At 37.8% G+C, this 15,067-nt stretch overlaps 1 protein-coding gene across 1 annotated transcript in view; it reads right to left on the bottom strand.

Moving 5' to 3' along the window:
- LOC145486273 (vacuolar protein sorting-associated protein 16 homolog) overlaps positions 1-15,061 on the bottom strand; it is a 36,298-nt gene extending 21,237 nt beyond the window's left edge. Inside the window, exons 1-11 of the mRNA XM_081464910.1 lie at positions 14,891-15,061; positions 13,635-13,719; positions 12,934-13,040; positions 11,713-11,841; positions 10,021-10,165; positions 8,289-8,404; positions 5,318-5,440; positions 4,701-4,756; positions 3,341-3,413; positions 2,146-2,242; positions 816-892 (exon numbers count right to left, since the gene is read on the bottom strand). Coding sequence (XP_081321036.1) covers positions 816-892; positions 2,146-2,242; positions 3,341-3,413; positions 4,701-4,756; positions 5,318-5,440; positions 8,289-8,404; positions 10,021-10,165; positions 11,713-11,841; positions 12,934-13,040; positions 13,635-13,719; positions 14,891-14,944 — 1,062 coding nt within the window. The 5' untranslated portion in view covers positions 14,945-15,061. The remainder of the gene's footprint in view (positions 1-815; positions 893-2,145; positions 2,243-3,340; positions 3,414-4,700; positions 4,757-5,317; positions 5,441-8,288; positions 8,405-10,020; positions 10,166-11,712; positions 11,842-12,933; positions 13,041-13,634; positions 13,720-14,890) is intronic.
- Between the last annotated feature and the right edge of the window lie 6 nt (positions 15,062-15,067).

Here is a 15,067-nt window from a genome sequence, read left to right as displayed (position 1 = left end):
GATGGAAGAACCAAAATGGTTCTTGTAGGTGATTGTAATCATTGGTCTGTTACAATCCTGGTTCTTATAGCATGAAGCGACTAGGATAGCCTGTGACCTGAAAAGTGTCCATTTATGGGATGTGTTTTTAAGCATGACCAAGTGTTCACTCAATCTAGTCCCCAGAGGCCGCGATCATTTTGTTCAGCACCAAGAATCCCGACCTCTGAAAGCACTCAACACCGGAAGTACGCGATTCTCGGGCCGCCAAATCTGACAAATCTGACAAATCTGATTGCCTGAGAATGAGAAACGAATACTCTGTGCACGTTCAGAAAATCGGGTCCGACAGGAGGTTGTAATTCTTGGTGCTGACCAAAAGAATCTCGGCGTAAACGTGCAATAGAGGTGGTATTTCTAATTAGAATTCCTTTTGTATGTTCTGACACAAATGCACCACAAAATGGCACTGTACATCGGCGTGTCCAGGTTAAATTCTTCGGCCCTAATAATCAGTTCTATGTTCAATACTAAATTCAACACTTTCAGTGTAAATCTGCAAAATTTGGGCATCAGAAACTCTGCTTATCCAAATTAAAGTCTGTGATTGCTGAAAAAATGGACTTGATTCCCTCTCATGCCAAAGGTTGGGCAAACCCCAACAGTGAAACTCTCCCTTTAAACAAAGGATTGACTACATTGCGAACTACAAGGTGTAGCGAAGGTATCATAACTACATCGCGACAAGAAAGGATTGTGGTTTTTTAAATCTTATCTCTTACAGTACACAAAATGAAGATCAAAATTTGCGCCTCGTGGAATGGAAAGTTACTTACCTCAAATTCTTTAGATGCATCAAACAACATGGCACCAGGCTCCATTGAACCAATTTTAAATACTTGCTCAACAGCAGCTGAGAAATCAATGAAACATGGTATGATGTGATTAAAAAAATAGGTGGAACAAATACAGTGGAACCCCGTTAATCCGGTCACCAACGGGCCATAAAAATCTGGCCGTATTAACGGGGTGGCCGTACTAAAGGAGGTTCTTTAAAATAAGAAAATGACTGACTGAGCTTTTGCTTGGGCCAGAATAAAATTTCATTCTAAAGAACCAGAATAAAATGGCCGTATTAACAAGGTGGCCGTGAGGCGGGGTTCCCCTGTAGTTCATTTTCAATTCCACTTATTCTGTTCTGCCCCCTAATTTAAAACTACCCACCCCGTCCCCTTCAGACAATAAGAACTGGCCGGCTTTACTGTATATTTAACAACCAGATTCCATTTAGCCGTGGTTCTGTTCTGTAATTGTTAACAGATGACGTCAAAGTGTGGAAAGAACAAAAAAGTGGTACACGAGGCGATAGCCGAGTGTGTCACTGATGTTGTTAAACATTTTAATGAAACCAAAAAAAAATCCTTAATGGTGTCGTCTATGCATTTGTCCTCCACCTGATCATAAGAAAGACCCAGTCAAAATGTGACAATAATCTGACATATCATATAAATACACCTAGACTTCATTTAGGTCTAGCAGACCAACATAGCTTGTACTGATTGTAAAGTAGGTTAAGTCTGTGTTCCGGGCCTCGTGACCCATCAGGCCGGTGCTTACCTCTGGTTTCAGTAGCATGAAGTGTCCCGGAGTATTTCCACTCCCCCCTGAATGAGATGCTAGTTCATTACAGGGTAACCACGCCAGCAACAAATTTCGCCGGTACCCATTTATACACCTGGGTGGAACTAGGCACTCTGAGAGTAAAGTGCCTTGCCCAAGAACACAACTTAATGTCTCCAGCCGTGCTCGAACTCAGATCGCACAATCCCATAAAGGTTGTTTTGTATTTATTTTCATGCCAATACAATACATTCAGGTATTTGTGACATTTATTCCAGTTCTGTTTCATATTATAATGACAAAGTTTTACCAATAAGCATAGAGTATTCTTGGTTTGTACAGAAAATTTTTCAGGTGAAAAATCTCTTCCAAAAATACCAAACCAATTTTTGAAATTGCAAAAGTCCCTGGAAAAACATTTTGAACCAACATAACTTTCCTGTGTTTTTCAATGAGCATCAGCTGGAGGCTTTCTACAAAAAGAGCACCTTACAGACACTATACAAACACTATACAGCTTAAGGCAGAATAACCCATACGACTAACCAGGAACTCGCTGGAGCAGCTCATGAGCCTCATTGCCGATGATTCTGACCCCATCCAACTCCTGAACCAGATGAACTGAGCTGTCCATCTGATATCTCTCCTATGTCAAGAAAAAATTCTCTCAAAGTGTATTTATCCACTAGAGGTTAAAAAGCAGAGATAAGCGTTTCTAGGACTTGATATCTTTGTGAAAGGCTGGTTGATAAACTTTGCACAAAATGGTGCATCAAAGTTTCTACATTTATCACAGCCATCTAAACAGACCCCCAGCAGAGTGAATCAAGAAAAATCAATACAAAACAACAACAACAAAAAAACAACAAAAGGGGTTTAAGATTTGAGGCTATGATAAAGCACCCCTCCAAACAGCAAAAATAAAAACAACAACAACAAAGATAAATACCATGTTATGCTTCACCTTTTAACCCCACCCTGCCCCACCCTGCTGTAAAATATCTCAAACGCAACAGCATACAATAGTGATGTTTACAAAGTGGCCCACATTGCCATAGACCAACAGGAGTACATTTCTGCTCCCCTTGGATGAAAGGCCAACTATTCCATAATGAATCACCTCCGTCTGCAGTTATCTGCCATGTTGCCCTTTCAATTTGCCAGTACTTAACCAAGTGAGTGGAGAGAGACACTGTGAGAGTAAAGTGCCTTGTCCAGGAAAACAAAACTACTACCTTGGACAGCATATGAAATCTAAGCACTCAATTCAGAGTTAATGTGGTAATCATAAGGGCGCCTCACGTCCCTATCACATTCAACTGTGTCAAGTAAGTACATGTACTTAAGAAATGGAAAACATTTTTTGTGTTTCTATCAAGTCTTAGTATAAATCTACTATCACCAAAACTGTCTTCTTATTGGCTATGCCACTCACTAGCTATTCTGCTGAAGATAGTGAGTAGCTTAGCAGTGTGAGGCTGTTAACAAAACTTAGCTGCTTCTTTGTGTTTTCGAAGTGTCTGTGAAGAGATATTAGATAAAGTTTTGAATGACCACTAGATTCATACTAATAAAAACAATGTTATTTGCTCTTGATTTCAATGCGTGTCCAAGCTCATAAATTTTATCTAACTGTTGTTTAAAAACAGAAACATGTCTTTTAACCAATCAGCATGTGTATTTTCTTTAGGCTGTTTTCTACAATCTAAACATATCATGTGATAAAATTCAAAGGATATCTTATGGTGTCCTGTGTTGGTCCAACCACATCTAGATAATCATCCCAGTAACAGATCACTGCACCCGTCGCACACCTAACAGAAAAATAAAGTAGAGTTTTTGTAAACAACTAGACATTTTAAGTAATTCTGATTTAAGTGCATCCTAAGTGTTTCCACATTCTTCATTTACATTAAACACTATCTTAATAGCATACAGTATCACTAAGTCATCACAGGTGAATTAAAAATTACATGATTATATATAATGGTAATAGGACTGAGTGGAGTCCAATTCGGTCTGTAATCATACGAGTGATTAACAAAATTGGACGACCGCAAAGCGGGAGTCCGATTGTTAATCACGAGTATGATTACTGACTGAATTGGACGACACGATGTCCTGTTACCAATTAATCATAACAATTACAATTTCCCACAAAAGTAAACGTTTCATTTGAAAAAGAGCTTTTAATAGTCATTTTTAAATATCATAATTATAAAATATAGAGAACAGCTTGCAAATTGGCTGTTAAGTCTCTTTCAAAACAGTCACCTGAGACTGAACCTCCACAATTTTACAAAGTCAGTCTCTTGAATTGGTTACTATAGCGATTGTAATCAATGTTGTGATTGGTGGATTTAGTGGAGAGGACTTAAAATGATTGGTTCATATAACTGTCCAATTACAGGTGTCCAATTACAGCCAACTGTCCGATTACACTGTCCGATTACAACTTTGCAGATTAATTAGAGCAAAATACAGCAGTTTATGCACCAATCACATTTGAGGAAATTGTAATTGTTACGATTAACCCTGTCATCATCACCGATGTTATACAACTATGGAAGAATAAACAACTTCATTTTCATTAAAAGTAATACTACATACAACTTACACAAGCTACAGCACTGCACAATCTTATCACCATCTACTCATTCCCAAAGCACAATTTTACCTCATTTGGCATTATTCTAAGCTTTCTTTCCAATAATGGGTTTTGTCATGTAGATTTGTCCGACACAAAAATTTCATATTTTTTACTTATTTACCATTTATTTTCTGTCAAAATCAAATCAACAACTTTATCTACTGTCCTTTTTAAAAAACATATTACTGGCTGACTATCCCTGCAGGGAGCCTACTAACTGGGACACTCAATGTGTTGATCCAGAATATTCATACCCCCCATTTTGGCTTTTGAGCCCTCCCCTCCCCTTTGAATTTCCAATACCCTTCCTTTGGGGTAGGGGAATAGATATTTTCTGGAACCATGTAATACTTAAATGTAAATTGATGTAGAATTAAATTTTGTAATATTTATGACAAAAGTAACATGGTCAGTCACTGACCTTTCAAACAATGGACAGAATAACGCTTACCATGCTAACTGCTTGGGTCTTGAATGACAGGCAGTGTTGAACTCACAGTAGACTTTCTGAAATAAACAGACACATTGCACACTCTCTATAATATTCTGCTACAGCTACACTGTATAACCAACAAATCCATTCAACTACCAAAGTGTTGGTCAGTTTGGCAGTCAGCCTCAAAGATGCTTCATTAAACAACCTGGACAGGACTTTAAAAAATGGCATCCGGTCATCTGGGACAAGTACAGTCATGTAGATTTTCTCACTGGACAAGAAATTTTTTATTCTCACTTGCCCAATAAGCAAGGGCCCAGGCAAGTCATTGACCAAACATATAAAAAAAGTAAACTAAGACTTGCCCAGCCCAAGCAAAATTTGAGAGCTACTTGTCCAAAGGGCAGGCAGGAATTCAAGCCCTGTTGGATACAAATTACATGTAAAGCAGAGTGGATAGCCTTTCTCGTCATTTAGGACATTTAGGACATCTTACCATTTTTTGTTGTTGTCAAACTGGAAAACTGATTCTAAATCATGTAATAGATCCCACTTTGAGTCAACAAGTGAAAGAACTACTTCATAAAATCCTGACAAAAACAACAACAACAACAACAACAACAACAACAAACCTCCAGATCTGCCGATCCAATCCACAGCAAACCAGTGTCAGTAAACATTGCTAGGTATTCATAGTTATAAGATATTGCCATCTCTATAATGGAAGTCACTGGTCCTTCTTTGAATGTCACAGTCTGGAAAATAACATATAAGGTCATTATCAATAATATTAGAAAATACCAGGCTGCAAATAACAGTCAGTCATCGGATATTGGCCGACCAAAATTTGCTCATGTCTGATGAAACCCAACTGTGGTCGGACATGACTTCCGCACAATTTTTTTATCGAAAACATTTCACAGTAGGGATGAATAAAAATGTACTGTGAGTAAATCTTACTTTTGTGGTGATGTTCGATCACAATTTGTTTTGTCTGACCAAGATGGTGTCTTCGTAGGACATGTGTACTTTCAAGAGGAAAAAATTATTTGCAGCCCTGAAATAGCTCTAGTTTTAATTCAGGAAATAGTGGCGATTAGAATTCTTTGATTTTGTGTCATCCCTTGAATTGGTCCCTTCTCTTGATTTCAGTTTTCGGAATACCAAATATAAATTTCAAGATAGCTAGTGTGCTATGCAAATGAAGGCTGAGACATTCCAATAGTCAAACCATGGAGACATGGTTGATCATTGCAGTTATATACACAACTTAAGCATTGTGAAATTAAAGCCTGAACAAAATTCAGGCATGAACAGGATTCAAACCCATGACCCCAGTGATACCAGTGCAGTACTCTACCAACTGAGCTATCAAGCCAACTGGGAGCTGGTCACACTGTGCGTTCATAATATACTGAGTCTTGTACATTATGTACTGATAGATGGTGAGGAACAAGTAAATATATAAAAGACCATATATTTGCACTGCACCAGTATTGCAGAGGTCATGGGTTCAAATCCCATTCATGCCTAAATTTTTTTTCAGGCTTTAATTTCACAACTGCTTATACTATGTTATGTATACATATAACTGCGATTATCAATCATATCTTCGTATCTTTCTCCGCAGTTCAAATGTATGGTATTTCATATATTCACTGGAGTCAAACCTCTCCATAAACAAGTACATGTTTCCATTACAATTGTAGGTAATCGTATCTTATGAGTAATATTTAAAGGTTCTCTCAAAATTACATGAGCCTTCAGGTGAGTTGCAATTTGAAAGAATTTTCGAACATCAAGACGATCTTTGTAAAATTGCTCAAACTTGCATACAACTATTCATTTATTGTATGACTGAGAAAATTATGAACACTTTCTTGTTAATTCACACTGCAAGGCAAATTAAAAATTTACAATAAATTGGCCTACTATCAGCCAATCAAGATGAAGTAATTTTCTTAGTCATACATGTATAGTAAGGTCTGTTATTCCTAAGTCTGTGGATGAAACCTTAGTGAGCGACCATTCAAATGAAAGTTTTATGCAGTGCTGTTTGTCTTCATAATATATAGATTTAGCCAAGCCTAAAAGTGGAACGTCTGATTGCAATAACTGACCATAAAGGAAAAAGAAAATGATTTTTTTCTTCGATCAGAAAATCAAAAAAATGATCAATTGTGAGCAAGTAATTATTTAGCATGTGGTTTTGCAATTTTTTCCACTTAAATTTTAACAATCTATACCCAATAAGCCTAACCAAGATTGTAGAAATTGAAGGCTTTCATGCAAAAAGGGCATACCGGTATATAGCATTCTGGGACGAATTTTTGTTTTTTGCAGGATCAAGCTAATTTTTGGCAGACTGACTTGTTTTGACATGAAAAGCATCGTTGCATGATTGTTTTGTTGATTTGCACTTTGTTTTTGAGAAATATCGTATGCAAAAAAACTCAGTTTTCCAAGGGTATCTTTTGGAGATCTTTTGTTGAGCGAAAAACAAATTAAAGAAGCCTTTTGTTTTGTTAAATGATGAAGTCACTGAGGCGTGGTATTTGCCGCTAGTTTTATTATTCATATAATTACGCAATTATCTTACTGTTGCTTCGTTAGCACAAGCCTATAAGGTGCTGAACAGGCTGCATCCAAGTTTGTTTTGTCGTGACACGTCCGGTTCAATACGAGGTCAGTCAATTTTTTTTCCGGTCTATTTCTCTACTTCTTTCAAAAATCAAAACATCTATTTAAAAAAAAAATTGTGCTCTCGAAGCTGCTAAACATAACCGTTTAAGTTCATGCTGCGTCAAAATCCACCTTCCAGGGATTTGCTCCAAAAGATGCCACTCGGAAAACTGAGTTATTTTTGCATACGTTATTTCTCGAAAACGAAGTGCAAATCAAAAAAACAATTATGCAACGATGCTTTTCACGTCAAAACTAGTCAATCTGCCAAAACTTAGCTCAATCCTGTAAAAAATAGAAATCGGCCCAAAATGCTATATATGCCCTTTTTGTACGAAAGCCTTCAATTATGTACTATGCAATATATCAGGGACTTTCCAAGAGACGATTGTGCAAGGAATATGTCAGAAGGAAAGTCAACAATGCGCCAGGGGTTAATTTGTGTTGAAATTTTGCCTTTGCAAGTACTCCCTCCTTCTCCCCCAGTGAAATAACCTGACTTGAACCCGCGATCCAATCGGAAAACCAGTAACTAGTCAGTGGTCAACTTCAAAAAAACACCCAGCCTCAATGAGCTCTAAACCTGAGCCCACAATATGGTTACATGATACTGGTCAGCGGATAACTTGTTGTGACAGCTGTCAATTAACAATAGCATGGATGCCCAAAATCAAAGGTGTAGCTATGGTTATGATGTTACTCTCTTAGTTTTTAAGGTCTTGGCGTATGGATGTATGGATGTATGGACAGTCACATGACAACCAAAATTTTTCAGATCAATGGGCTACCAAATTTTCTAAGGTATGGGGCTCGGCTCGCACGTCTTCGGCGTGTAGGAGCTCTGCTATGACTGCAAATTGAAATATTTTGAATTTCAAATTCCGTCAGTGACTGCTGAGATTGACTGGGTTGATCACACACCTGTTTATTGCATTGACTCTTATCAGTAAGGTACAAGAGATGATCAATGGCCACAAGCAGTGTCGAGCCTCTGTCGTGAGGTATTATCACCCAGCTGCTGGGCGGGGCATCCAAACCTATTAACAGTAATAAGCTTGTTAGCACTGTCAAAAAAATTAGTAGATAATGGTGCAGGTAAACAACCTGGGTTCAAACTGTGTCTAGGGCTGCTGCTCTAAACGTAAATGATGTACAGTATGTAGTTGATAAGGCATGAACACTGCATGCCTGTTGGGCAAGTAATATTTTATTGGGGGCAACTGACAACTGAAATGTACTGGCCCACTGGGCAACTGGATTCCAATTTTTTTCCTGCCCTGTACCTGCTTCAAATGCTTTCCAATAGGAAAGATGGTCTCCAACCTGCTCATGCAGAGCAAGTATTATTAATACCAGTCGGTGGGTTTGCATTTCTGTTCAGAACAACAGGAAAACATGTCTTAGACACTTCAACTTTTCAAAATGTTCTCAGTTGCATAGCTCCAGATCCCCCAGGGAGGTGATCCATCTGCTGTCACAATGGGTAGTTACACTCTCCGAAGTCTCACTCTTTGGCAACAAATCAACTTGGGGGTTTGAAAAATGCTTCCATTCATTATTAAAACATAAAATTACATGAATATTTTAAGAAACATTACAAGTCCATGTGCATGTTCTTAAAGAAAAGAACTCAGAGACTAACAGGTGAGAACTATGGACTTAAAATTATAGAAATAGAAAGCAGTGTTTCCGCCATAACACGCCATTGCGGGAATCCTGCGCTGCAATCAGAGATGGCCCCCAGAAAAACGAGAAAAGGGCCAATTTGGCCCTTTTCCTTTTACAAGACTTCAGGCTTAATACAGGCATAGTATTTTAAAAGCCATCCGATGCAAGGTTCGAAATTGTGACCAATATGGTCACCAATACAACTAACATTTCATCTTTGACGACCAAAACTTCTGGTTTAGTCGCCATAATGACAACTACATTTCTCTGTGTTGACAATCAGTAACGGCTATTTTGTCACACATTATGTCCTTCTAGAAAATCACATCGAAAGATCTTTGCTTCTAAAACATTCAACATAAGAAGAGAAGTCAGTCTGTCCTTTTGCTTTGCTGTAGTATTGATTCTCGGAAAACTTACAATACAAACGGCTGACCGTGTATGAAATCGCCCTATAATGCATTGCAAACCCTTGATCATTGACTAAGTCATGTATGCCTAAGAATTTTTCTCTTGTAATGCACGGATCCTTCAAACTAGTAACTGATTCAAAAGAAACTTTATTGAGTAGAAACACTTCAAAAAGCACTTATTGAATTTTATCATAGATCCTAATAAACTGCTTTATTTTCCCTTGTACCCTGATGCATTTTTTCCTTCTGTAGCTTTCAATTTATTGGCCCCTTTCCTAAAAAAATGGTCCCTAACAACGGTCTTCAGGGGCCACTTTGGCCCTCAAGTAAAATTTCCTGGCTGAAACACTGAGAAAGTTTACATTCAGAATTTCTGAGACTGTCAGGCAAAATATTGCATGACACAGAATAAATTGAGAACTTAAATAATCTAGAGACCAAAACTGCTTAACCAACAGTCTGTTGAACATTAAGTTTGTGATGAAAGCAAATGTTTTTTAACAGACATTCAACATTTACTTCATGAAAATTAAATCAGTCAACAGATGGCAAAAATTCCTGACGCCATTTACCTGGTGGATCAAAAATACGTCGACTGCGGACCTCTTCCACATTGTTGGCAACATAGAAATGGTAACTACCAGTCAAGACTGCTACTCCTGTCCTTCCAGCAAAGTTGTAGATTTTGCAGTCAATAACTTTTGATTCCTTGGCATCCTACAAAGTATTTAATGGTAGAGTACATAGGATTGCCATAAAATAACAGGAACAAACAAAAAATAATTCAAGATAGTGGGGGTGCAAGACAGTCGGTAGTAAATCACTGACTAATGATTTTGCACTGGGAAAAAAATAATAACTGCACTGAAAAAGATTTGCAATAAAAGAGTCTGTGAACTAAATTTATGTTTCATTATGACAATCATTTGTTGCCCTTGATGTTTCTCAGTTTTTTTGTAACAAAAAGTCAAGTACACAGTTATAGCATGAGAACAGCACTGTCACATAAATCTTAATCCTCTGTCAAGGACCTAAAATTTGGAATTCTCTACCAGCACCTATAACTAGTTCAACAAGCTTCTCCAGCTTTAAGAAAAAGTTGATTACATTTTCAAGGCAAATATGGTGAATTGGCCATGCTGTGCATGCGGAATGCATTACAATATATACTTAACAACTGAAGTGGCCTCTGCTATCACGGGCGTCCCAAACTCACAATTCGAGGTGCGTGGTGTTGTGTTACACATTTTCAAGAATGGAATAAATAAATAAAATGACATGAAAATGAAAATGTTACACATTGGGCCGTTGAGAATTTGAGCGCTCTACAAGGCGTTGTATGGAATTTAAAATAATGAAGCATAAAATTGAGCAATGAAATCAAATGTTACTTTTTTTGAATAAAATTAAGAAAATATACTCACCTTGCCTGGTTTCTGTTGTCCATTTGGCCTATTTCATTGTTTTTGGGGGGTTTTCAGGTGTTTGTCGTAGATCTCTATGGACAAAGTCAAGGCTGGACACTGCTGTTTCGAAAGACCTGGGCTGGGAGGCCGTTTTCTCACCGAAATTCGAATCCGCTACTCAATTTTTCACTCCGATGCAAAGAAGGATTGTTCCATTGGTCCCCTTTTCTGCTCAGCTTGGAAAAATCTTCAAACTTTCTGCTCAAATTCAATTTTTGCTTCACTATTGGAGCTTTCAACTTTCCGCTGCAGTTTGTGACTGTCCTCCAGACTACAGTACAGCTTGAAATCAACATTAGTGACTGCTCCGGCGTCAACATGCTCCTGTGGGGTCGTGGGGAGAGGGTCATATTTTTCAACGGAAATTTTTGACTGTGCACCCGTCTGGTAAGTTGCATTTTATGCAAAAAAGGTAACATTTGATTTCATTGCGCAATTTTATCGTCCGTTATTTTAAATTCCATACAATGCCTTGTAGAGCGCTCAAATTCTCGACGGCCCAATGTGCAACACAACACCGCGCACTAACGGCAGTCACGTCTCACTCGATATGTGTACATAAATCATTAATATTTGATTGATTCCTTGAATCGTGAGTTTGGGACGCCTGTGCTGCTATAAGCCTAGTGGGTTTCTTTGGAGGTCTCCTTGATGCCTTTTGTTATTGTTATTATTTTTTATTATTATTTAACCTCAGGCAAATAACAGAAGATGACGATAATGATAATGATAATAAACGGTACCGAATTGAAACAGTGAAGAGAAATGTCTGAATTATTACTAAAGCATCTCACTAACCTGACCCATGGTTAACGTTTTCTTGATTGCTCCATGAATATCATAAACAAAAACGCTTCCATCATCAGCTACACACAGAAGATCCTCTGAAACAGACCAACCCATCTGAACAATAGCACCTCCATCCCACTGAAAATAAGTGAAAATAGTGATCTTCAAAGCAAGAACACAGAATTGCATACATGATACATGTACTCTACATTAACTTACTTGGGCCTCTTCACAACATGTGGCGCATAGGGCCCCTGCCTGCACATTTAGCTATGCATTAAATTTAAACACACGATCAAAATTATAAAAAGTAATCTGAACAGAAATAAAATCAGAACACTTTTAAAATAAATAAATAACCATCTTAATTGGCTACTCCACCGTTGGGGTCTTTCAGGGCCAGCAGAAACAAATGATGAAACAAATACAATGTAAATGAAGATAATGTGGTTAGTAATTCCAACTGGCAGAAGGCGGACCAGTTGGCTAATTACAAGCGTCACTGAGGAGTTGAACTCGGGACTACTGAGAACAACACCAGCTGGTGGTCAGAACGGGACTTGAACCTGCAACTTCTGCATTTCAAGTCCAATACCCTAATAATGCGACCACGCTGCCTTCACTCCACAACAATCCACAACGCAACACTTCGTCGTCATTACTATTGTTGTCCCTTAACATTCAAAGTCACATATATAATGCTCCCAGAATGTAGGAAAAATAATTTACATGGGCAAGAACAGTGGAAAGGGAGCTTAAGGGGAAAATGACTAAGAACCAGTGGACAGAAGTAGCATCAGCTGCAGAGGATGGGATAGCCTGGGGGCAGAGACCCTACAGTCTAATTCTCTACTTGAAGAAGAACAAACAAATGATGTTGATGACTATAATACCCCTTGCTGTAAGGTGTTAGTAAATTGTAAGCAAGGTTAGTATTGTAAGTTGTTTTAGTATTATAAGTAGAGTACATATCACAAGCGATGTTAGAGTCTTGTAAGCTATTTGCTGTTACAAGCAATGTAGTTACATGTATGGTACTTTTGTAGGTAATATTTGTATATTAAGTAGCATTATTGTTGCAAGCATTTTAAGGTAGTGTTGTAAATTATGTGTGTTGTAATAAAAAACTTCCTTTTTGAAGAAAAAGAAATATATATATACCCCTTGCTCATGTGGCCTAAGTTGTCACATCAACTGCTGAATCTACCTGGGATAGCCGCCAAAGCTTACCTTGACAGTAGCAAGTTCCTTTCCAGCAGAGGAGAAAATATGAATGATCGGTTTGTTGATGGACGATCCTTGGACACGTGCAAAATGTTTGTCATCTCGTATGAGAGCTGCAAGTTATTACAAGCTCATTACATGGCTGCTCTACATGTATATTAGTAAATCCTCTTTTTAACTTACACGCAAGTGTGGTGGGAAAGAAATGTCAAAAACTTAAATATAACATTTCAATAACAGCTAAAAAATGTAGGCCACAAATCTACATTTCACAGAGTGATCTTTGCTAAACCTTTTTCTTTTCAATTCCTTAGTAAAATGAACCAACTTACTTTTCTGACAGCAAAAGACACTAGATATCTAAACAAAGACCTTTACTTTGATGAAAGGGCTATCAAATAAACTGTCATCTTCACTGACTTACCAATGGTGGTTCATTTACCTTTATTGAGTTCAAGTTGATAAATAGCTTACTAGAAAGTCATGTACTTTCATGGTTGCCACACCTATCACTATCAAAATTCCCTGACTTTTCCCTGACTTTTCAATGATAAAAATAAGATTTTCATGACCAAGTAAATACAAAATGTCAGATCTTCTAGCCATAGTTTAGGGGCAAATTATTGTCTAGACATTGCTTTTAAGTCTACAGACAAGTATGCTTATTTTACTATAAGGCAAGAAATAACAATCACATTTTCACTTACCAATAGGACCCCCAAAAGATGCCGCACTTACTATAAACTTGGAGAGATCCACAGCTTCTTGCCAGGCCATGCTGTATAACTCTATCTTCCTATATACATGTATTGAGGAGATACAGAGACTGTTACACGCAGATTTATTTAACAATTATTCCACAAGCGTGTGTTGGAAATGATATGCTAGTTAGCCAATGAGACGTACATGTATAGCACTGAGTTAGCTATAATCACCTCATATCCGACAAGTGCGAGTGGAGTAACTGTTTTATTAACAACTAAAATAAACGAAAAATAAAAACGCCCTAAAAACCATACCACAAAGTCTAAGCCATTGGAAACTATTGAATTGCATTACCCTATGATGCAATTTTTAATATTGACAAACAGATGGTGAGTCTGAGGTATTGATTAATCAAAAGATTGATTGAATGAAAAACTTGTCGACAAAAGGAATTCCTCTTGTTTATTTTCAACAATTCACTGACTGGATTGGTCACTCAGTCAGCTGGTTAGCTGGTTGTTCAGTTAGTTGGTTAATAGGTGAACAATAAATTAGCAATTCAATTCCTGTTGTATATTTTAACAATTCACTAATTGACTAGTTGGTTGGTCCATTAATCAACTGATTCATTGATTGCTTCATTAAGAATGTATTAATTAGTTGGTTGGTTGGTTGGTTCATTGAAAAATTGACTGACTGACTGACTGACAGACAGACAGACAGACAGACAACCTGACTGATAGACTGAATGACTGATTGATTGATTGCAATTGATTGATTGCCTGACTGACTGACTGACTGACTGACTGACTGACAGTTTGACTGACTGATTGACGAACTGACTAACTGACTGACTGACCTAATGAAAGAATGATTATACTGCAGTTGATTGACTGACTGACTGACTGACTGACATGTTGACTGACTGATTGACCAATTCGTTCATTGTTTCATTAACTGACTAATAGACTGACTGATTGGTTGATTGGTTGATTGAAAATGACGAACAGGTTGCCAGTCTCGAGCTCTTAGCTTCTCAACCAGGAAATCAAATAACACTTATTTGTGCTCACGCATCGTTCTACATAGTTGTAGTACATGTAAACAATTTGGACCAAAGTTACTTTTTTATCGTCCCATAGTCACAAGCTTATTTGCCATAACTGCATATAAACAACGTTTTAGAGCAAGAATTAAGCTTAAGCTTATAAGCTTACTCTAAGCCATCGTTGGGTACGACCATATATATGAAATGAACTTGCCTGTAGAAGACCTTCCCCAGGGGGTTCCAGTCAACCGTTACGTGAGCCATCTCAGAACGAAACGTCTTGATTTAGAAATAACGCTATTTAAAAGTGTTTACATGGTGCTATAGATCAGTCAGCGTAATATATCCCTGTCCGAGTCGCAGCCGCCATTTTGGTATTTGCGAGGC

The sequence above is a fragment of the Orbicella franksi genome, chromosome 5, assembly GCF_964199315.1.
Source record: "Orbicella franksi chromosome 5, jaOrbFran1.1, whole genome shotgun sequence".
Taxonomy (NCBI): domain Eukaryota; kingdom Metazoa; phylum Cnidaria; class Anthozoa; order Scleractinia; family Merulinidae; genus Orbicella; species Orbicella franksi.
The sequence above is the reverse complement of the archived record's forward strand: the minus strand, read 5'-3'. Positions and strand labels throughout refer to the sequence as shown.